The sequence below is a fragment of the Pagrus pagrus genome (genome assembly GCF_965226575.1).
Source record: "Pagrus pagrus genome assembly, contig: HAP1_SCAFFOLD_62, whole genome shotgun sequence".
NCBI lineage: Eukaryota > Metazoa > Chordata > Actinopteri > Spariformes > Sparidae > Pagrus > Pagrus pagrus.
Window position 1 is genome coordinate 126,273 of NW_028175401.1, and position 23,492 is coordinate 149,764.

Here is a 23,492-nt window from a genome sequence, read left to right on the forward strand (position 1 = left end):
AGATTTATTTTCCAGAAGGACAATGACCTGAAGCAAACAGCTAATGCAACACAGAAATGGTTTAAAGACAACAAGGTGAATGTTCTGGAGTGGCCCAGTCAAAGCCTAGACCTCAGTCCAATAGAGAATTTGTGGCTGGACTTGAAAAGGGCTGTTCACACCCGACCCCCATTCAACCTCACAGAGCTTGAGCAGTTTTGCAAAGAAGAATGGAGTAAAATTGCAGTGTCCAGATGTGCAGGCCTGATTAAGATCTATCCACACACACACAGATTCAGTGATTGTATTGAGGGCAAAGGTGCATCTACTAAATACTGACTTTAAGGGGCAAATACTTATGCAGTCACTTATTTTACATTATATATATTCAGTTAATTTACATCAATTTGTAGAAATCTGTTTTCACTTTGACACTGAAGAGGTTTTTTTTGTTATATATTTTTGTTTTGTATATATTTTCTATATTGTCCATGATTCCATTTCTAAAAGCAATGAAAAGGGGAAAACAAATATATATTTATATATGTTAATGGGAGATATGAGATCTCAATATCTGCTCTTATGGCAAGCAAAATGATTTGTGACAAAGCCCCTGCAGACCAGACTAGGAAACCCGTTTAATTCGCTGAGTAGCACATTACCTTCCCTTCATTAAATCGCCATTACATTGTCACTTCCGCCGGTAGGCTTTTAATGTGAAATCTAACAGGAAGTGGACTATCATACAACCGCCGGCGTTACAGCGCCGTGCCACCGCTGAAGTCGATGAAACAGGGTATAACAAGCAGCGTGTTCAGTAAGTACTAAGTATTTCATTAAAATATACAGTAGCGTAACCATGACAAGCCATGACAGTTTGATGCGTTGTGTAGCCATTTTTTATTTACTAAAACTGTCGGCTTTCTTGTTTAAAGGTCGCTTGCCGAACACAGGTGTATCATAAATTAGCACTTGCTAACAGTCACAGTCAGCTTAAGACAGTTATCAGAGTTTTCGGTCACCAGGGTGGACTGACTCGTTAAAATTAAGGTCATTTGTATGTTCGGGTGTCAGTTATTTTATTTATTTTTTATATTTTATGTTTGCCACGGTAGGAATGTAGCGGCTATATTCACTGAGTCCATCACACCTGGTGTGGGGGGATGGGTGGTTGGTTTCGCAGCACAATGCACTTGACTTGATCACAATTTGACCGGAAGTCATGCTTATGTGGGCTACGATAATCCAACCATATTGAAGTGGGCAAAGTTTTTAGAGCCATGCTTTTCAGACGAGGCGCAGTTAATATCGAAGATTTAGTGTTGGTTGGTTATAGTCATTAAACAGTGTAGCAAGCCAGGTTTTGCTTAGAATATTAATTAAGAATGTAGTGGATGTGTAACCTAAATCATGCCAGTGGAAATCAAATTCAGAGAATATATGTGTATATATATATATCATAGAAGAAAATAATAAATGAACAATATGTTAAATGAAGGATTTGGGGGCCCCACTGTACTGATTGATTTCATTACACAATAAACTCAATATTTCACAACTAAATTCAAGCTGGATTTAACAGAAATTGAGCTGGAATAGCACAATAAAAAAAAAAAGAGATGGTAAAAATGGAATGTTTACGCTTGCTGCTTTTCAGTTTGCTAAGGGGAAGAGTCCATATGCTACTTGGGTAACATATTGTTTAAAACCCTGTAACCTTATTTTACTAGAACTGATGCCTAAGCTATCTCATTTTTTATTAATTTCTTTGCAGTTTGATCCCGATCTGAGTCATTTAATATTTAGTATCTGCCGATACCAAGTCCCGATCCGATACTTAGCCCAATATTTTCTTAGATAATACAGCTGCATTACGAAAAAAAACACCTGCATCCAAGCTGTTCTTAATAGCTTTTTTTTATTTTGTTGAAACAAAGTAAATACTTTCATATGGCTCTTTCTTATTCTGCATACCCTATTGCAACATTGGTTTTCATTAGTTTAACAAAAACAACAAGTAAACAAAGTCAGTAAGTAAACCCTGATCCTCTACCACAGAGGTGGGCTGGTTATCCGGAGCGATGAATTCAATGACCTCTGTAATATTTGTTGCCATGTCGCTGACTCGAGGATATTTCTTTTTCCTTTGGAAAGTATCCACGAGTGTTTGTTGCTTCGGTGCCTTTGCCTGTATTGCTTGAGTGAACTCATGTTTTTGTTTATGTGCTAAACAGATAATAAGAATTTTTTATCTATTATTATTTATTGTTTCTAGAGCAGCAACAGTAAAGCTAACAGCAGGAACATCACTATATAAACTAATATATCACTGGAAATGAGTCAAAATGTAGGTAAACATAAATACATATTCCTTAAAATCATAATATTGAGTGAAGTTTAGAAAGGATAAAGAATACAGACGTCAGTCAGTAACAGCCATTCACCCTGTCCTCCTCCCTCTGCTGAGGTGATGCACTGCCTGCATGTATCACCTCAGCAGCAGCTTCGTGGCTGAAAACATTTTTTTCTCATGTTGACCCTTTTCTTTAAGAGCCCCAGCATTTTCTTGAGTTTGACAGTATAAAGACAGGGCATGAGCACACCACTACCACTTTTTCATAAATTCAAATTAGTCATTATTCTCGCTCTTTATCTACAGTGTGTATTTTTTAATACATTAAGCAACAGATCAAAAAACAATTGTAGTGGACATAATTTTTTTTTTTGTCTTATTTTTTTCTTACAGGACGTGGTTTATTCACCCAAGGTTCATTCTGCAAAGGAGACTTTGTAGTTGAATACAGGGGAGATTTGATTGATGATGACAAAGCCCAGAGGAGAAGAAGCTCTTACCACTCCTCATGCTCTGCATTTTTGTTTGCATTCAAGTGGAGAGGGAAAACATGGTGGTAAGATTTTCAGTTACTATACTGCTTTATAGTTATATACATTGTTAAATTTGACATACAGGCTTGCACAATCAGTGATCGCCATTTTGCCATCTGCTAATATGATCCTGCAATGTAAATGAAATACATTTCGAAATGTATCAAAGTTAAAACAAATAATTGTATAGGACCTGTAGGAGACTATTTTCATTTCTGTAATATTTTCCCCCTCCCTTTACTTGTTTTTTTTATCCTTTTTAAGTATTGATGCCTCCAGAGAAGACGGTTTATTTGGGTGTTTAGTTAATGATGATGCTCTCATGGGTAACCACTTCTTCTTTTCTACTTTGTGTATGGACTTTTAACTTTGATGTGAAGCAAGACTTATTTTTTGTAAGATTTCTACATGTTTTATCCTGCCTTAGGACAACGGATAAAATTTAGCAACTGTGCTAACTCCGGCATATTTACATTGATGCTTTTCGCTGATATGTTGATTAATATGCATTGTCCTAATCAAATAGATAAATAAATAAATAAAAATGAACACAGACATCCAAATTGTAAGATGAAAAAAATTGATGTGGAAGGAAGACCACACTTATGTGACATAAAGGAAGGTGAGGAAATTACATATGACTATGGAGGAGATGACTGCCCATGGCGAATGCAAGTTTGTGTCACAACTGCACAGTGTTTAAGTGTGTAGGGTTTATTGTCTCAGAATAACATGGTGGTTGAATGTAGCGTCATTTGAAAAATAAATGAAATCTAATCAATCTGTGTATGAATACTTTCACGAATTTATGACATTTAGGACAGATCTGAACTTTAATAGACATGTTTTCCTTTGGCAGAAATATTACTCTAATCGGGGACATTCACAACGTCCCCACAGTGCACTTTTACTCTGGTGTACGAGTACAAACTTTTTTTGTTTCTGATGACCTGGAGACAACTGGTCCCCATAAATGATGACAACGTGGTGTGTGAAATGTCCCCACTAAGCTTCTTGTTTTCAAGATGTGTGACAGCACACAATAGCTGAAGTAATTGTAGGAAAAAATGCAGTAGAATTGGGTGTTTGTTTTCCTCTGAAGTCTGGTGTGTAGGCATGTCTTTATCTTTAGAGCTAAGTCCTTAAGGAAATGTATTACTCTAATTGAATATTATTAGTGTTAACATCAAATTGACCAATTGCTTAACATATTTTTTATTTTTTTTCTTCCATGAAATCATTGCAGACGACCACAACCACAAGGGATGTTCCTCCTGTCACAGGCTCCAACCATGCTGTCGTTACAGAGATGGAGATAACTGATGCTTCTTGTCCACAGGACACTTATCAACAGGTACGTTCATAGTTGATGTTAACTTCTGGAGTCTCTGAGTCTTCTTTTAGTGCTGTTATCTTTAAGCAAGTAAATGCAACAAGTAAGGTCAATATGAGGGAAATCTATTGTGAATCAGGTGAGCCATACAGTTTGATCTACTGCACCCATAAGGCAGATGATTTAAGGGACATTTAGGATAGATCTGAACTTTAGTAGACATTTTCCTTGGACAGAAATATTGCTCTAATCAGGGAAATTCATGACGTCCCCACAATGCACTTTTACTCTGGTGTACGAGTACAAACTTTGTGTGAGGTTTCTGATGACCTGGAGACAACTGGTCCCCATAAATGATGACAACGGGGTGTGTGAAATGTCCCCACTAAGCTTCTTGTTCTCAAGATGTGTGACAACTAGACTTTTAGTCAAGACTGCCTAAACCGAGACCAAGACACTACCAAGACCAGAGAGTATCGAGTACCAAGACCAAGGCAGACCAAGTCAAGACCAAGACTAGTTCAGCTCAAGACCGAGACCAAAAGAAAACTATTTTTTTTTGCCATTTTGCACGAGTTGTAGAACATAAGCACCATATTGGGTTCAGCTGCTTAGTATAAATATGAGATTGTATTATATCAACTACAGGCACAATAATACAGAGACAGTGCATGTATCATAATGCATCAAATATGTGTAGCAATTGCATGACCGCTATTTCTACACTATTTGAGGATTGACTTCTTGAGTGCTGTTAAGGACTGACATGACTATAGTCCCAAAGTCATCTAACAAAATAACAAGCCTCCAACACCACCCTGCACCTCAAAAAAAGTCTATGGGAAACATGTTATGATTTAAATTAAATATGATTTAAATTGTACTTAATTTGTAGATGAAACGTGAATTTTAAATATAAAAGATACACACAATTATCAACTTGAAATTGCATTATTTCCAATTATAGTAGCCAAATTACACCGTATAATATCAGCATCACTGAAATGGCATAGGCCTAATGCTTAATCAATCACAACGATATGCAAATATTATTCAAAGGCCAATGATGCCATATATTTATTCAAAGGCCATTATAAGCACAATGTTTCACAATGTTTCCATGGAGGGTTTCCACACTGTCCAGGCTGACAGGGACTGCACTATGAGCGGTAAGCGCAAAGGAGGGGGGCTTGCTGTTTATGTGAACAACAGGTGGTGCAATCCTGGTCACATTACTATCAAAGACCGCATCTGCAGCTCGGATATTGAACTGTTAGCTGTGGCTCTCCGTCCCTACTATGTACCCCATGAATTCTCACATGCTATTGTCGTGGCTGTGTATATTCCACCGTCCGCTAACCCGATGTCGGCATGTGACGTCATCCACTCGACAATAGCCGGACTACAGACTGCTCACCCGAGTGCTCTCATTATAATCTCGGGTGACTTCGACCATGTCTCCATTAAAAAAACACTCCCGAAATTCACCCAGTATGTGACCTGTAAAACCATAGAGGAGAAGACCCTGGACCTGCTGTATGCTAATGTAAAGGACGCATACACCTCCACGTCTCTCCCCCCACTGGGAAGATCAGATCACAACCTGGTGCTTCTCACCCCCTGCTATGTGCCTCTAGTGAAGAGGCTGCCTGTGACCACAAACACAGTGAGGACATGGTCAGAGGACTGCTATGAGGCACTGCAGGGCTGCTTTGAGGTGACTGACTGGAATGTACTCTGTGAGCCACACAGAGAGGACATTGATGGCCTTACTGAGTGCATTACGGACTACATTAATTTCTGTGTGGAGGGCATTGTCCCAGCAAGGACTGTGCGCTGTTACCCAAACAACAAGCCTTGACTTACAAAAGAGGAGGAGCTGAGGGACATTCAGAGGGACCTGAATGTCAAGATCAAAGAGGCTAAGGACGGCTACAGAAGGAAGCTGGAGTGGAAACTCCAGCAGAATAACATGAGGGAGGTCTGGAGTGGTATGAGGACCATTACCGGCTTCAGACCAACTAGCAGTGGAGCTGAGGGTAGTGTGGCTAGGGCCAATGAGTTAAATCTATTCTTCAATAGATTTGACACTGCAGCCCTGGCCCCTGCTGGCTCTCCTGTTGACTGTCTCCAGCCACCACAGCTTCAGACCCCCCCTCCTCCTCCTGCTAGCACCCCATCCAACTTCTTGAGCACCTCACACCCATCCCCCACTCCTCACACCTACTCTGGCTCCCATGCTACCTGGCCTCCTCTCATTGTGGACTCCAACTCTCCCCCTCCTCGACCTGCACTGTTTACACCGCTTCATGTCAGGAGACAGCTGAGCAAACTCCCCGCCGGTAAGGCTGCAGGCCCTGACGGTTTCAGCCCACGGTTTCTCAGAGCCTGCGCCGAACAGCTCTGTGGAGTGCTTCATCGTGTCTTCAACATGAGCCTTAGCCTCCAGAAGGTCCCTGTGATATGGAAGACGTCCTGCCTCGTTCCAGTGCCAAAGACGCCGCAGCCCAGTGGTTTCTCGGACCGGTGGCACTGACGTCACATATCATGAAGACCCTTGAGAGACTCGTCCTGGAGCAGCTCAGGCCTATGGTCAGGCCGCACCTGGATCCCCTCCAGTTCGCCTACCGGCCCCGGATTGGAGTCGGGGATGCCATTATCTTCCTGCTGAACCGTGTCCACGCCCACCTGGACATGCCGGGGAGCACTGTGAGGGTCACTTTCTTTGACTTCTCCAGTGCTTTCAATACCATCAGGCCTGCTCTACTGGGTGACAAGCTGACGGCGATGCTGGTGGATCCCCCCCTTGTGTCCTGGATTGTGGATTACCTCACTGGCCGACCACAGTACGTGCGCTTGCGGAACTGTGTGTCAGATGCTGTGGTCAGCAACACCGGGGCTCCACAAGGGACTGTCCTCTCTCCTTTCCTCGTCACACTTTATACCACGGACTTCAGCTACCAGACAGATGTCCCCATTATGGACATCTAAATCTACCCAGCTCAAACCAAACTGGGGACAAGTAGTGGCGGCTCCAGAGATTTATTACTGGGGGGTCCATGGGGGGGGGCCGGATTGTTTATAGGAGGTGCTAGTGAATTCTGACACAACAAACACCAAAAAAATAATCTTAATAATAAGATTTATTGATCCCAGATTAATATACTGTACATAAGGGTTTTGTGTTTTGCTTTACTTCAATTATCAAAACAATCATACAATCAACCCAGTATTTATGTCCCCTAACCAAATAACATGACGGCACAAAACAAAAACAGCAGCTGATCACCATCACTCCAAAACTAAATAGAAAGGGTTCCAGATCTTGTCCGACTTGTGTTTCAGGCTGTAACATGTAACATCATAAGCACTGTGAATTATTTTAACAAGCACCACAGAGAACATCTGTAGATTTACAAAATAGTGCAACTGTGAGCAGCAACAAATGTAGCACAGTATATAGTTAAATATACAAAGCCATCTAACAAAATAAACTGTTACAGGCTACATAACTTGTGTGTCACTCCTCTTGTGTGTCCTATAAACTCCTCTCCACTCCCATCCTCCTCTGTTCTCCCCTCCTTTTAGGGCTCCACTGAAACTAACAAACAATAAGTAGCATAATTCAGACCTGTCAAAAAAGAATTGTGTACTCACTAGTCATAAGAGAATGATCCGCCTGTTGTTGTGATTAGCTGCGAAGCGGTCAATGACTGCATCCACATCCAGTTCTTTGGTCCTTTTTGGAGCTGATTGCCAGCACACCCAGATTGCTGGTTCGGGCATATCCACTTCTGTTCCTGAGGTAGGTTTTTAAACGCCGTAAGCAGGAAAAACTCCTCTCACATGCAGCTGATGTGATGGGCAGTGTCATGGAGATGCACACAAGTTTGCACAGGTCGACAAAAGCATCCTTGTATGTCCTCAATAGCACCAGCACATCATGGGTGGTGCTGACAACGTCCCCACTTTGTTTTTTCCTCACAATAAGTCTTTTTACCTGGTGAAGTTCTGCTCCAAGGTTTTCCTCCAAGACTCTACAGTGTTTAGCCATGGGCAAAAGGGCATTTTTGTCCATGAATGTCTTGTGTTTGGGGTTAACAGCTGCTGCTCCTTTCAGAATGTGGCAGCTTTCAGAAGAAAATCGCCTGTTCAATTCACTGATTAATCTGTCGATTACTGGGGAAAAAGCAGTGCTTGCAATAGTCATCTGAAGTTTCCAGTGGCTCTTTTGATCCTGTTTGGCTGTTCACCACAAACTCCAGCAGGTGGCGGGGCTGTTTTTTTCTCCTCACTTGTGGGCGCTGCATGTCAATGCTAAGTGACTCACACATGTCACTGGCACAGTCCCAGATTTTTGTCCATGTTTCAGCATTGCGTTTGTCATTGAGGGCATCAACAACTGCAAAGACCAGGTCAATGGCAGATGCCAGCTCCAAATCTGTGGCCTGTAGATGATCAGATAAGGTTTTTGTGAGACTAAATATGCTCTCCAGCATATAGATGTGCAGAACAAACTGTGCATCAATAAGTCCAATCAGTGATTTCGCTTCAGTAGCTCTATGAGCATTCGTCTGGTTGCTCACATCCACAAGAGTTGCTAAGATATAAGGGATTGTTCTTTTTATTGCCCACAGTGTAGAATATTGGCAGGCCCATCTGGTATCTGATAGTCTTTTCAGTTCTGCTGTTCGTTTAGTGGGCTCGAGTTCTTGCTGTTTCTCCATGAACACCTTGTGTGTCACTGCCCCAGAAAAAAAGTTGTACAGCATCTGGACTGTTGCAAAGCATTCTGCAGCTGGTTTCACATTATGCACACAGTCAACTAAAACTAAGTTTAGTCTGTGCGCTTCGCAATGGATGTAAAGTGCATGTGGCACTTCTTGGCGAAATTTTTCCTGGACACCGTTGTTGCACCCGGACATGACAGATGCCCCGTCATAGCACTGTGCAATGCATGCATTTTTGTCTATGTTGCACTTAGCCAATGTCTGTTTAACTGACTTGAGTAAAGACTGTGCATCCAAGCCATCTGCAGGGATAAAGTCCAGAAACTCCTCATGAATGTTGTCATTATTTAGGCAACGCAGAACAACAGATATCTGCTCTTTCTTGCTCACATCTTTTGTTTCATCCACCATTAGAGCAAAGTGCTCTCCTAGCTTAACCTCGTTGCTTACTTGTTCTCTCACCATGCTGGACATAATATCAATCAGCTCATTTTGAATATCATGGTGCACATATTTAGCATTACCGGGTCCACTAGATAATTTCTTTGACACAGTACTGTCAAATTTCCCCAGCAGATTTAACAGTTCAAGGAAATTACCTCTGTTGGTGGACTGCTCATCCTCTCTGTGCCCCCTCTGTCCAATCGTTTGACAAGCTGTAAACTGCAGTGACTCCACCACTGCTTGCATGTACTGCCTGTTTTCTTGTACAATCTTGCTATGTCCAGTATCAAGGTGCGTCAAAATCCTCGACCCGCTTTTCTGTTTTTCCTTAAACTCACACCATCCTTCCATGGCTAGTCTGTGAGAAGCACTTGCATTGTGCTGAGCCAGTTTCTCTGCTCCTTTTCTCCAGTTTGTGAACCCGGCATGGGTGAAGCTCTTTTCTGTGTGACTCGGCCCATGGCCAAGGTGGTGGAAAAAATGCCTACAGGCATGGCAAATGGCCTCATCAATTGACAGCGAGTATTGCAGCCACGAATACTGTTTGAACCACAAGTAGTTAAAACTCCTTAAAGTTGGCTGGGAATAGGATCCAAATCTCTGACGCATGTATGACTGGAGTTGAGGCCGCCTCGGTCCCTCTGCTGGGTCTTGGCTCAAATCCACAGGGCCACCAAGATTCCTGCCGCCCGTGACCACAGTTTCACCGCTCGTTGAAGCACGCCCTTCCATCTCGGCACCGTTCTCATTTTCGTGTCTGTTAGCATTACCTCTGGTCTCAGAGTCAGAGTCTGTTGTTGTTGGAAATAAACCCTCTGCGGATGCAGCAGTCGCCGCTGATTCCGCTGACGCCGTTCCAGTTAATGCCTCTTCCTTGTCTTCATCCTCCCCTTCATTCTCATTCTCCACGTTTGGCACCATCACTCTATCCTCCATGCTGGCGCTGGAATGTGTGTGTGAATCGCCGCAACCGCCATCGTCCACTCTCACTCATTTTTTTGGGATAACGAAAGTAAATCGGTCCATGATGCTAACTCGCAAGCTAGCGGTTAATAGCCTACGCCAAGCAACGTCAAAAGGTCAAATGTAACGTGCCGTCTGCGTGCGAAACCAGCCAATCAAATCACGTGACACAATAGCAGCAAGGGTCATCATCATTTAAAAAAGTTATGCCGGTGGCGGCAAGGAAGTAGATCCGATGATTAAATGGCTCCTCGGGATCCCCCTGCTCCATGTTGATCCATCTGAAGATCCCTGAGAACCTCTTCTCTAAAGACTTTTTTAGTGCTCTAACTATTGTCACAATCTGCGGCAGCTGCACTTCCATCTTGTTGAGGTAAGTTCCAGGACGGTGGGGACCAACATGCTGATGGTAACCACAATATCTCCTTCTGTGAGGTCTGTTGCCTCAGAAAAAGGCTCAAGCACAGTACAAAGGTCTTTCAGCTTGGGCCCATTCTCGGACTGAAAACGCAATATTTTCTGTATCACATTCGCTGCACATTTCTGTGACAGCCCTGTGGTATTGCTAGCTGCCGGGATAGATTTATTAGCCCCAAAGTGGGTCTCAAACATGTCTCTGACCTTAGAACTGCTGTGAAGCAGGGTTGTGAACTGGCCTTAGCAATGGCTCTTGCAATTACCTTCACTTCTTTCATGCCATCACTGACGACCAGTTGGAGCGAGTGTGCGAAGCAAGACAAGCGTTCACCTGATGACCACGGCTGTTCAAAGTCTTCTACGTCCTCCCACATCATTTCATCATCAAGGTCATCACTGTCACTTTCAGGTTGCTCTGAGTCTGGCAATCTCACTTTAAGGGCCCGCTTCATGTTGGATATGTTATCCGTCAGAATGAAGCTTATTTTGTTGCTAATGCCATACTCCTCAACAATTTCATCAAATTCTGAGGTGATTCGTGTCTTGTACTTATTTGTACCTCGTAATACAACAAACGGACCAGAGACCAAGACGTGTAGTTGACTCTTTACTGAAGCATCACTTCCTATCTGAACACTTGCGCATGCGCGCTCATTACATATCCAAACCTGCTCACTACATCTCCCCCTTTAAACTGAGACTTTCCACTTCTTTATAGAAAACTGAAATCATATGCTATTAAAGCCTAATGCAGATTTTACCTTCTACGCAGGGGAACAGATGACATGTTAACCATCACTGTAAACATGAGCATATATGTAAACTGGTTAGATTAACTGGTTGATTTCAATGTTACATCACTTATCACATCTCATTTTCTCTCTTTTTTTTTTTTTTTTTTTTTGAACATTAAGGTAAGTACATAACCTAACTGAGAGGTAGGGTAGACTGCCTGATCCTCTCTGTTGTGGTATGGAGTTTATTCTGCTCCATGTATACACACAACACTAAACTACAAATTCAGTCTTTTCACAGGCTTGACTTCCCTGCCAGCCCTGGTGTGTTGTGCAGAGTCTGGCTGGTCCTTAGACGATGAAGGCACCACTCTCAGGTGAGAACGGTTTCTCCGGAGACTGCCGGTGGAGGTTTGAACCACATAAGAGCGTGGTGTCCCTGCTGAGCCAGAGACGACTCCTGTGTGTGTTGTGTTCCGTATCCAAACCTTCTGACCTGGCTTGAGAGGTGGTGTCTCCCGTGCTCTGTGTCGTCTGTTGTATCCCTCAGCCTGTTGTCTTTTCAGCTCCTGGTCTTTCAACTCAAAAGCCCTTAAGTCCGGCCAGGCTGGTGTGAGGGTGTTTGGACTCACCGGAAGGGGTGTTTGAATGTTTCGCCCCATCAGGAGCTGTGCAGGTGATACTCCATGAGCAAGAGGAGTTGCTCTGTACGTCATGAGTGCTTTGTGAGGGTCCTCACTCTTCTGCAGCAAGGCTTTGACAGTTTTTACTGCCCGTTCAGCTTCCCCGTTGCTTTGTGGGTAACGGGGGCTACTGGTTACGTGTTGAAAGTTGTAATCCTTAGCAAAATCTGCAAACTCAGTGGCAGCAAACTGTGGTCCGTTGTCTGTGACGAGTGTATCCGGCACTCCGTGGCGGCTAAAGATGGCTTTCATCTTCTCGATCACAGCTGTTGCTGAAGTGCGTGTAAGATTGACAACTTCAATGTAACGTGAATAATAATCAATGACAACTAAGTACTGACCCTTCTTCCACTCAAATAAGTCAGCTGCTAGCCGCTCCCAAGGGCGTGAAGGCAAGGGTGTGGTTATCAGAGGTTCTGTGGCATTTTGACACTCTTTAGCGCAAATTTCACACTGACGTACTTTCTCTCTGATTTGTGTGGTCAGCCCTGGCCACCACACTGATTCATGCGCCCTGGCCATGCATTTCACCATGCCTTGATGACCCTGGTGTAGTTTGTCCAAGATGTCGTTTTGCATGCTTAATGGGATCAGTATCCTGTTTCCTTTCATTAGCAGGCCATCTACCATCAGCAGGTCATTTCTGTATTGCCAGAAGGGCTTTAACTGTGGTGCCGAACTGTTTCTTTCCCACCCTGTGTGGATCAGGGAGGACAGCTGCTTACACACGGGGTCTTCCTCCTGAGCTCTCCTTATTTGGAGCAACTTCTCAGGTGAGGCTGGGAGCTGCTGAATGACCTCCTGGATATGAGCGTTCACGTCATTCTGAAGCACAAGGTCATCCTCTGTTGCTGTCGACTGTAGTGGCGCTCTTGATAAAGCGTCGGCTGCCACTAGGTTTTTTCCTGGTACGTGTATGATCGTGTAGGAAAAACGCATAAGTCGTAACCTAAATCGCATGATGCGAGGTGGGACGTCATCAAGCGGCCTTGAGCTGAGGAGACTGATCAACGGTTTGTGATCTGTTCGCATCACAAAGTGCAGACCCAGGAGGTAAGTCTGAAATCTTTCGCAAGCCCAGGTGACTGCAAGGGCCTCCTTCTCAATTTGGGCATATCTGCGCTCTGTCTCAGTCATACTGCGGGATATGAAAGCCACTGACCTCCAATCTCCTGAGTCTTGAAGCTGAGACAGCACCCCTCCTAACCCATACGAAGAGGCGTCTGCTGACACTCTTGTCGGTTTGTCTGGGCTGTACTGGGCAAGGACAGCAGATGAACTGAGCTCGTCTTTCACTCTATCAAATGCACTCTGCTGCGCTGCTCCCCACATCCACATGTTTTCTGCTTTCAGGAGTTCTCTAATAGGTCCTGTGAGCTCTGCAATGTTAGGTGAGAACTTTCCCACATAGTTGACCATTCCCATGAAGCGCTTCACATCGGACACGTCTGTCGGTGGTGGCATCTCCCTAATCGCTCTGATCTTCTCTGGATCTGCATGTGTGCCTTCTGCACTCACAACATGTCCAAGAAATTTGACCTGCTTCACGGCAAACTGACATTTGTCATTTAGAGTGAGGCCATGCTGCTGCAGTCTTTGCAACACTTTATGCACTCTCTCATCATGTTCTGTGGGGGTGGCACCGAAAATCAGGATGTCATCTGCATGACATAAGGTTCCCTCCAGGCCGTCCAGCAGTTGCGTCAATCTCTTCTGGAAGTGCTCAGGGGCCGACGATATACCAAAAGGGAGACGATTAAAGCAATAACGACCAAAGGGCGTGATGAAGGTGGTGAGTGGGGCTGAAGCTCTGTGCAAAGGCACCTGCCAAAAACCAGCAGTGGCGTCCAGTTTGGAAAAAATTCTAGCTCCGGCTAGTTTAGCTAGTGTTTCATCAACTGCTGGAAGAATATGTCGCTCCCTGCACACATTTTCATTCAGGCGGGTTAGGTCAACGCATATTCTAATTTTTCCATTTGGTTTTGGTACTACAACCATACCTGAGCACCACTCTGTAGCTTCCTCTATGGGAGAAATAACACCCATTTCCTCCATCCTTTTTAACTCTTCTTGGACTTTTCCCCTTAATGGCAATGGCACGCGACGTGGCACAGCGAGGGCAAAGGGAGAGGCATTGTCTTTTAGTTTAATTTTGTATTCTCCCTGTAGCTTACCTAAGCCAGTGAAAACTCTGGGATATTGTTCTTTGTAGCTTGTTTCCGCTGTTGTGATAGCCTGTACTGGATTGAGCAGGTCAAGGTCTTGTATAGCAGGTAATCCCAGCAAAGGAGTCACTAAACCTGGCACAACGTACACCTGCTGCTTTGCTACAGTTCCATTATGGCTAATCTCTGCAGTAAAATGTCCGTTTACCTCTATGGGAGCGTTGCTTGGTCCACACAGTCTTTTGGTTGTCGGTAACAGCCCCCCGTGTAGCTTTTTTGAGTACAAGCGTGCTGGGATAGCTGTCACTGCGGCGCCCGTGTCCAACTTGAACACCATCTGCTGGCCATTCACTGCAACTGACTTCTGCCAACATGTGTCGGATTTTGTACAATTCACTGTGCCCAGGAACAATGACTCAACTCTCTCATCCAAGTCACTTTCTTTAATTTCCTCCATTCTCATTTTAGTTTTACAGACAGCGGCGAAATGTCCCTTTTTCTTACATTTCTTGCACTCAGCAGTGCGGGCGGAACATGCATTGAATGAGTTTTCATGTATCCTTCCACATCTGCCACATTTATCATTTGCATAATTTTGCACTGTTCTTTCCTTCGGCTTAAAGCCACTCTTCCCATGTGGGGAGAATTTCTGTTTGAACTTGAATCCAACTGCATCCATGTTTGCCTCAGTGGCATCAGTGCTACTTCTTAATACAGGCTGTTGCTTTTTAATTTCCTCACTTTGTCGGATTTTCGTCGTAGCTTTCACAAGAGTTAGCTCAGAATCTAGCTGTAATTTCTCTGAAAGTGCGTGGTCTTTGATACCTACGACAAGGCGGTCTCTGATCATCTCATCTTTGAGAACTCCATACTGGCAATGCTCAGCCATTTTATGCACAGCTGTAATAAACGCTTCTGCCGTTTCTCCGGGCTCCTGGCGACGTTTGTTGAATTTAGCTCTCTCGTAGATAACGTTATGCTTGCAAATGAAATGCTTGTCAAACGCTTCTTTTACTTTGTCATAGTTTTTCTTGTCCCCATCCGACAGTGCTAACGTGTTCAGAACATCATCCGCCATATCTCCCATAGTGTACACTAGGGAGTTCCCTTGATACTCTTGACTTTTTTGATTAAGTCCTGCTGCTATGCGGAATCTTTCAAAGCGTCGGCTCCAATGTGGCCAACTACCAAAGTCTCCGAAGTCAAATGCTTCTGGTGGACTAATCGAAAATAGAGAATCCATTCTGTTTTACTTTCCGAAGGCTCCCCTCTGTATCATTGACCGATGTTGTGTCAACGTAGCTTCACGTTAGCTCTGCTAGTTCACTCACTTCACTGGAGTTGGCGAAAAGTTCTCTTCCCGTCGGTAAACTGCAACGAACCTTCCGTTTACTTGCGTCGGGTAGTTGCTTTCTTATCAGAGGCGAGGACGGTCACTTCTGACACCATGTCTTGTACTTATTTGTACCTCGTAATACAACAAACGGACCAGAGACCAAGACGTGTAGTTGACTCTTTACTGAAGCATCACTTCCTATCTGAACACTCGCGCATGCGCGCTCATTACATATCCAAACCTGCTCACTACAATTCGTTCACCACAGTGCTTCCCTGTGAAATGCCGACAATCCAGCAGAAAGGATTTTTAACTGTAGGAGTCCTTGTCTTCGCAGGCAATATGCGCAGTAACCCCAAGGAAGGAGCGAAGCCTCCTGTCAGACCAGAGGTCGGTTGTAAGCGCAACACTTGCCTGAGCTTCCACCGCTTTGATGATGTCATCCTTAACCTTACTGACTAGATAAGGTATCTGCTTCTCTGTCAAGCTGGTCCTAGACACAGGAGTGTATTTGCAGTCTATGACAGAAAGAAAGTGTCTAAAATTTGGATTTTCTACTAGAGACAGGGGCAGAGAGCATCCAATGACATGGTCCTGGAGGATGGCTTGTGTAATGGCCTGTTGCCTGGATGAATGGGCATATAAGTGGATTCTTTGTGCAAAGGAAGGTATTGTCTGCTGTGTGGTGTCTGCCATTGCCAGTGATGCAGGTCCTGCTTTGTACTCCAAGTACCTGCAAAATAGGGAAAGAGACATCTGTAAGACATCTGTTCATATTCAACCACAACCAACTGTCTTGCAAGTGATATGAAAATTAAGTGTACAGTCTGTAAGGGAAATTCTCCTTTGTGAGGTTGAGAGTTGCTAAATCTCAGAAGAATTGTAGACTCAGCGTGATGAATCGGATCTCTTTAATACATGCAGCATGGAGCGAAGACCTGAAGTGTTCTCTCCCGTCTTCCAAATGTTTCTGACTTAAACACAAAACAGAGTGGGGGGTTACAACATTTCTTCCCAGAACAATGACCCCTTGATGTTTGGTGGATCGTCTCTTTCCCAGGACAGTGACCCTTTTGATACTTCATTAGAATGTAAATTTCATCTACCATCTATCTTCCTGTAACACCCCAGACGAGAGGCAATTGTCTCTCGTCTGACTCTGACACTTACGGCAAAAGGGGTTTCTCCCCTTTTGCTCTCACATCCTGATATGGTGTTTACAGTATATTTCTTACTCAATGGAAAACTATTTAATTTCTCACAAGTCTAAACATCAGGTCTTTGCATTATGAAACCTAAATCCAATCCAGTATGACACATTAACAGATCATCTCTGTATTTGACTTCATCTTTTTGCATAACTGCAGCACTATGCCTGCTCCTCCTGTCAGCCAACTAACTCATGTGTATTGCTGCTGATAAGAAATGAAACCAATCTTAACAGAAAATACACTTCTGCTCTATAAGGTCTGATGTTGTTCTCTACAGAATCTGTAGCTTAAACCATTCTGCAGCTGTAGTGGCATGATAGGCTCATAGGGCCACACAGAAGTGGACTTAACCGTGTTAACCACATCACACATTATACATACATGTACCATAAGGCTGTGTGTGTGCGCGCGCTCTCACGGATTGACAGACTGTGTGCAGCGACACTGTGCCGTACCGTATCCACCCCCCCCCTTAAGACAGTGATGAAAGCCATGATCCCAAACAAAGAAAATACTTTCTTTATGTTTTACTGGATGACTGCGGTATGGAGAGTCCCACCATATGTGACGGCACAACACCTGACTTGGACATCAACTACATCGCATCTGTCACCACTATTGAAGAAGAACCCTGCTCAAGTCAGGACCCCAATGGCAGCGTAGTTGTTGGTGCTTTCCAAAAAAAAATGGCAAAAGAGTCTACAATAAGAGACACTTCTGTGTCTATTGCAGTAAGCCATATGCCAAAATTGCAAGGCATCTTGAAAGTGCACACCAAGATAAAATGGATGTGTCAAGAGCTCTTAGCTTTCCAAAGGGATCCAAAGAGAGAAAACAACAGCTAGAATATATTCGTCACAGAGGCAACTATGTTCATAATGCTGCTGTCATGGAGTCAGGGAAGGGGCAACTTGTCCCATTGAAACAGCCACCAAAAGAAGTGCAGGCAACTGATATCATGAGCTGTGCGTACTGCCAAGGACTCTTTACAAGAGAGGTTCTGTGGCGACATGTGCAAATTTGTAAACTCAAGCCTGGGTCAATCAAACCAAAGCCCGGAAAGAACCGTGTTCAGGCTCTGTGTACATACACAGGTCTTGTGCTTTTGCATATGAACAGGCACTTGTGGGAAGTTTTCAGTGCTATGAATCCCAGTCCTTTCAAAGAAATTACAAAAAAATGGCCGCGTGAGTTTGGAGAGCACATGCTCAATAAAGGTGGGATGACAGCAAAAAATCAACAGTGCACTTGAGAAAAAATGTGTGAACTGGGACGACTGCTGGCTAATGCCAGGAAATTTACATATTTACATTACACAATTTACAATAACAGAGATGGAGGATTTTATTAATTATACCTAGAGTTGGTCAGAGCTGTCAAAGTGACATGCGGCTATGAGAGCAGCACAAACACTTTTGCCATTCCGTTACTTGCAACTAAACTTGGAAACTCTCTGGTAAAAGTCAGTAAGCTCATCAAAGCTCAGGCGCTAATATCCAATGATCAGGAACTTGTGAAGCATGCCACAGAATTCCAGCAAGTGCACAGTGAAAAGTGGAATGCAATGGTTTCTGCAACAGCACTGAGGAACATTGTTGAAGCCAAGTGGAATGCACCAACTGTAATTCCCTTTACTGAAGAAATTCAAAAAACGCATCGGTTTCTAAATGACTTCCAAGGTGAATGCAGTGGTGCGCTGTCCGAACGTCCTTCTACAAAGGCCTGGATAGATCTGGCAAAGGTCTGTTTAAAACAAACCCTGCTATTCAACAGATGCAGGGAAGGATGCATTTTTGTCAAGGGACACATCTGAGCCCCATGAGGATTTGAACTGGGCACTGTCTGCAGAGCTTTTTTCCACCTCAGACATTTCTCAACGATTATCATCAGAGGAAAGCGAGGCAGACCAGTTCCAATTCTTCTGACTTAAAAAATGCTCTGTGCATTAGACATCCTTGAGAGGCTTGAGGGGTTCTTAAAGACAATTGTTACATGTTTGCGAGACCTGCAGCTATGTCACACTTCCATGGTTCAGACTGCATTCGTGGCTTTGCAAATGCGTGTGGTGCAAAGTGTCCCAAGGCATTGACATCAACCAAACTGTGAAAGCATTCTGCGACCCTTTCAACAGTCCTGAACAAGACAGACACGGAGATGGACCAACTGGCCAACTTTCCACGACATCAGACTACATCGTGAGTTCTATCGACTCGCTGAGAAGACGCTGCAACTCGCGAAGATCAGCAAAGTTTTTATGGCACTTGAGCAGGAAAGATTGGTCGAGTTCCATGACAAGAATTTGAATGAAATCACAATTGATCCAAATAGTATGTTTGATTTCCATTCTCCTTTGTCTACCATTCTTTTTGTTTGACCAGATTTATAAGCTTGGTATGTCTCCTGCAGACAAAGTTCTGGGTAGTGTTGATAAAGATGGGTGCAGAGAGGAAGGAAACCATTCACCTTCTATTGATGGTATTTTTTATTTAGTTTTTAAGTAGGTTGTTGTACCATTTATTTTTGTCTCATATTCAAGATGACGTCTTTTATGGTACATTTCCTCACAACGTTCAAATACATTTGCAAATTAACACAAATATAGAATTTTAAAACTTTAATCTTTTATGGCACTGAAGTGTTTTGACACTTTATGGTCAGCATTGTTACAGCACAACTGAAGAACATATCTGACTAAATTATGTATTTCAGCAGAAAATAATGTTGCAGGTAATGAGGGGGATAACATCCCACTAACACGCAAGAGACGCAAACAACCATCAGCAGAGGATGGCGCATATTCTGGAGATGGTGCTGTAAGACCTTCTTGCAAAGGTGAATTTTTACACAAGATCAGTAGATGAAAAGCGTTTGAAAATAAACAAAAGATTCCTTCCATCTTTTCAACCCTGAGTTTGGGGGTGCAGAGGCATTGTTGCTGATCAGGTAGAATAAAACAGTCACAACCTGGTATAGTTTACTGCAACCATTACTTTTACTGAAAATATTTGAATTACATTATCCCAATTCTGCTTAAATTCTTCAGTAACATTTGCAGTGAAAGATATTTCCTTGTAAGTGTGATATTATTTATTTTACTTTAAGTATAGGTAAAGTAAAAGATCAGAATACTACGCCCACCACTTCAACCAAAAATATAGAAATATAGACACTGCATTGGCTGCTGGATTGTACCTCAACGTCGCCGCCATATTTGACCTGGCAAAGACTCGCCTGTGCACGAATACAAATAAACAAGGGAACTGTGGTTTTTCTGGGTGAAAAGTGCTATAGCATTGTAATTTCTCAACTGGTTTTGAGAGTAGTAAAAAAATAGTAATAAACCATTGAATATAAAAATGGCTCATTGAAATTAGTTGAGAAATTCAAATGTTATAGTGCTTTTTAATCATAAAAAGCTCTGTAAGCTTTACTTATATACATTTACAGGCCAGTCTTGCCCAGTCTGATATGGTGGCGAAATTGATGTATTGCGGTAATAAACCAAAGTCAGTGCAGCATGTACATGTACATGCCTTTTGTAAGCAACATTAACACGTCAGACTAAATAAGAGCTTGAGTCCCTGTGAGCTTCAATAGATTAAACAGTGTTTAAAAGATTGGTTAATTGAGCCTTTTTTCAGGTAAATACTGGATGTAATTCAGTGACAGTGAAGAAGTTGATTGTAAATCAGTTCTACAACATTCAAATGCATTTGCAAATGATGAATGCAAATACAGAATTTTAAAACTTGAATCTTTCATAGCACTGAAATGTTTTGACACAATTTTTTTTTTTTATGGTCCGCATTGTTACAGCACAATTGAAGTATTGTCTTGTGACGAAGAGGACATCGTCACCTTGCTTTGCACACATGGCACCACGCACTTTGGACTGAGTGTGACTACAGTTTAATAATTGCACAGACACTTTAAGAGGAGCACCAGCACTTTATTGGAGATTTGCACAATACATTTTAACACTATTTTTTGCACATTTGTATGGATATGTTTATCGTATTTATTGAACGTTTATTGTCCTTGGTCGGGTCTTGGTATTGCAGGTGGGTGCTGTGTGTGCCACGCAGCTCCACCTAGAGCAGAGGGACAGAGGGTTAACAGTGCATAATAATTGTTAATTGCTTCAACAAGGAGCTAAGCTAAGAATTTGTATTGTGTTGCTCAATAAGTGCATGCAGTGAAGAAGTCAAGTGTGTTGTGTACTCACCAGTCTTGTCTTCAGGGTGTGCAGTCAAAAGGCTTCCCCCAGTAAAAAGGTAACCAAGCGTAAATTGGTGTGGGGGTGGTGGATGTGTGTATTGTATTTTAGTAAATGTAATATGAAGTGGGATGTGTATTTTTTTTGTTAGGGGAGGCAAATGAGGGTGTGTATATAGGTTACTGATTAGGTAGTGTAAATATAGGAATAAAAATGGTGGATTAAACATGTTGATAGGCAGTGGATCCCTGTGGATGGAATCTTCCAGGGTCATTAGCTGTGACACCAGCTGTCGTACTGATGTGTTTATGCTGTTTGCTGAGATGGAGGAATAAAGAACCACCTCTGTGACCCACCTTAAACCTGCCTGTAGATCATTTTTTGCTGCACCATCCAGCCGTAATTGTGGTCATTCTCACAAGTGGTGTCAGAAGCTGGGGCCCACGTTACAGCAAAGGATGCCAAGGCAGGGGAAGAAAAATGTCCAAGAAGAACCAGATGAGGGGCCCTGCGGAGCAGGTGCTCCAGACACCATGACGGATGCTAAAACAGAAGACAAGCTGGATGAATTAGCAGGTATGGTGAAATCACTCATGCGAGCACAAACGGAGAGAGACCAGCAAAGAGAGAAAGAGTCCTCACTTCAAGAACAGCGATGGAGACGCATGCAGTATCAAGTCTCCCAAATGCAGCAACAAGTTAACATGAGGAGAGAAGAACAAAGAACAGAGCCGGACACTATGGATGAGAGTCAGCGCCCACAAATAAATGATGAAAATTATGGTGATTTTGATGACCCAGATGAAATGATGAGCCAGGCAAGTTGGGTTGTCAGACAGAGGGAACTCAAGCTACTGCCATTATGTCCAGATGATGACATTGAGCATTTCTTAACAACATTTGAGAGAATGGCCCAGGTTTGTCACTGGCCTAAAGATGGATGGGCTGTGCGTCTGGTCCCTCTGCTCACCGGCAAAGCCCGCAGTGCTTGTGTTCTGATGGACATGAAAGAATCTGAAAGATATGAAAAAGCTCCCCAGACAAGAGGACATCTTCCAGACCCGCTGCATCCGGAAGGCTAAGAGAATTACCAGAGACAGCACACACCCTGGTCACTGCTTCTTTGCCCCGCTGCCCTCAGGAAGGCGCTACAGAACACTGAGCGCCCCCACAACAAGACTAAAAAACGCCTTTACCACAGAGCTGTTACACTACTGAACTCCACCCCCCTCCCACACTGAAACCCCCCCCATCAACACACACTTACACACACACATTGCACTACTGGTCCCTTTAAGGCTTGGACTTCTTTGCACACATTTTAATTATTGTTATATTGTTGATTGTTTTCTTTATATTTTTATATTTATTTATATGTACAAGGCAGCTGGAAGGCTACTCCAACAAAATGTCATTGCCTCGACAATGACAATAAAGACTATTCTATTCTATTCAAAGTTAAAGCAGCAATTCTGGCAAAATATTAAATTACACCTGATACTTACTGCAGAAGATTCCGGTCCCTCAAGTTTGAGCCTGGTGAAACTCCAAGAGAGCTGTATGTGCATCTAAAAGACCTTTTTTGCAAATGGGTTAAGCCAGAGAAATCAACAGTTAAAGAACTAGTTGACACTATTATTCTTGAACAGTTCCTGAGGATGGTCCATGCAGAGCTGGAGATCTGGATCAGAGAGCATGACCCCAAGACAGCAGAGGAAGCTGCACGCCTGGCCGGCATCGTCACATCAGCCAGAAAAGGAAGCTGAGCTGCCACCTTTGGCTGGGAGAACCACCAGGTCCATTCAAGTAAGTCCTCTGGGGGTAAACAGGGGCTTGGTCAAGTCACGAGGTAGATGGTTTTCAAGTGATGGGCAGTTTACTCCCCAGGCCACAAGCTATGCTAAAAGTCGATGTCAGGTGTTACCACTGTAATGGTTTAGGGCATAGAAAACCATTTTGCCCAGCTTTGAGCCACACTAAACCATCTTTCCTTTATTCTGCTCCAAGGCCAGCTACAGTGGGTACAGTGAGGGACGCAGGCCATGCAGCCCCAGTTCTGATCAATTGAAAGCGTGAAATAGCATTACTTGACTCTGCACGTTTTCAGACTGTAGTTTTGTCCGGTTTGGTCCCCAGAGATAAATGGAGTAAAGACAGATCACGGATAAGCTGTATTCATGGAGATGAGCATGTTTATCCTACAGCTGAAGTTTATCTGACTGTGGGGGGGGGCAGACTTTAATGTTGCCTGTGGCATTAGCTCCAACATTGCCATACACTCCAGGCCAGTGGTTCTCAACCTTTTTAAGTCGCGACCCCCAATTCAATATGCACTGCTGTCCGCAGTTGAATACATTGTGATCTCGTTGATCTGCTCTGTACATGCGACATCTAT

General features: G+C 43.4%; 1 protein-coding gene across 10 annotated transcripts in view; it reads left to right on the plus strand.

The window, feature by feature from the left end:
- The first annotated feature begins 702 nt into the window (after positions 1-702).
- Positions 703-23,492, plus strand: part of LOC311253889 (uncharacterized protein) — a 49,548-nt gene continuing 26,758 nt past the window's right edge. For 5 of the 10 annotated variants that reach the window (XR_014622010.1, XR_014622011.1, XR_014622012.1 and 2 more), the window contains exons 1-3: positions 703-796; positions 2,726-2,888; positions 4,112-4,219. Coding sequence is in view for 2 of the 10 variants with exons in the window: in XM_084384355.1 (XP_084240481.1) it covers positions 4,188-4,219 (32 nt within the window). In the remaining 8 variants the exon portion in view is untranslated. Of the gene's footprint in view, positions 797-2,725; positions 2,889-4,111; positions 4,220-19,590; positions 19,714-22,746; positions 22,904-23,492 lie in introns of all 10 variants that reach the window. The other 5 variants (XR_014622008.1, XR_014622009.1, XR_014622013.1 and 2 more) reach the window with 2 other exon arrangements.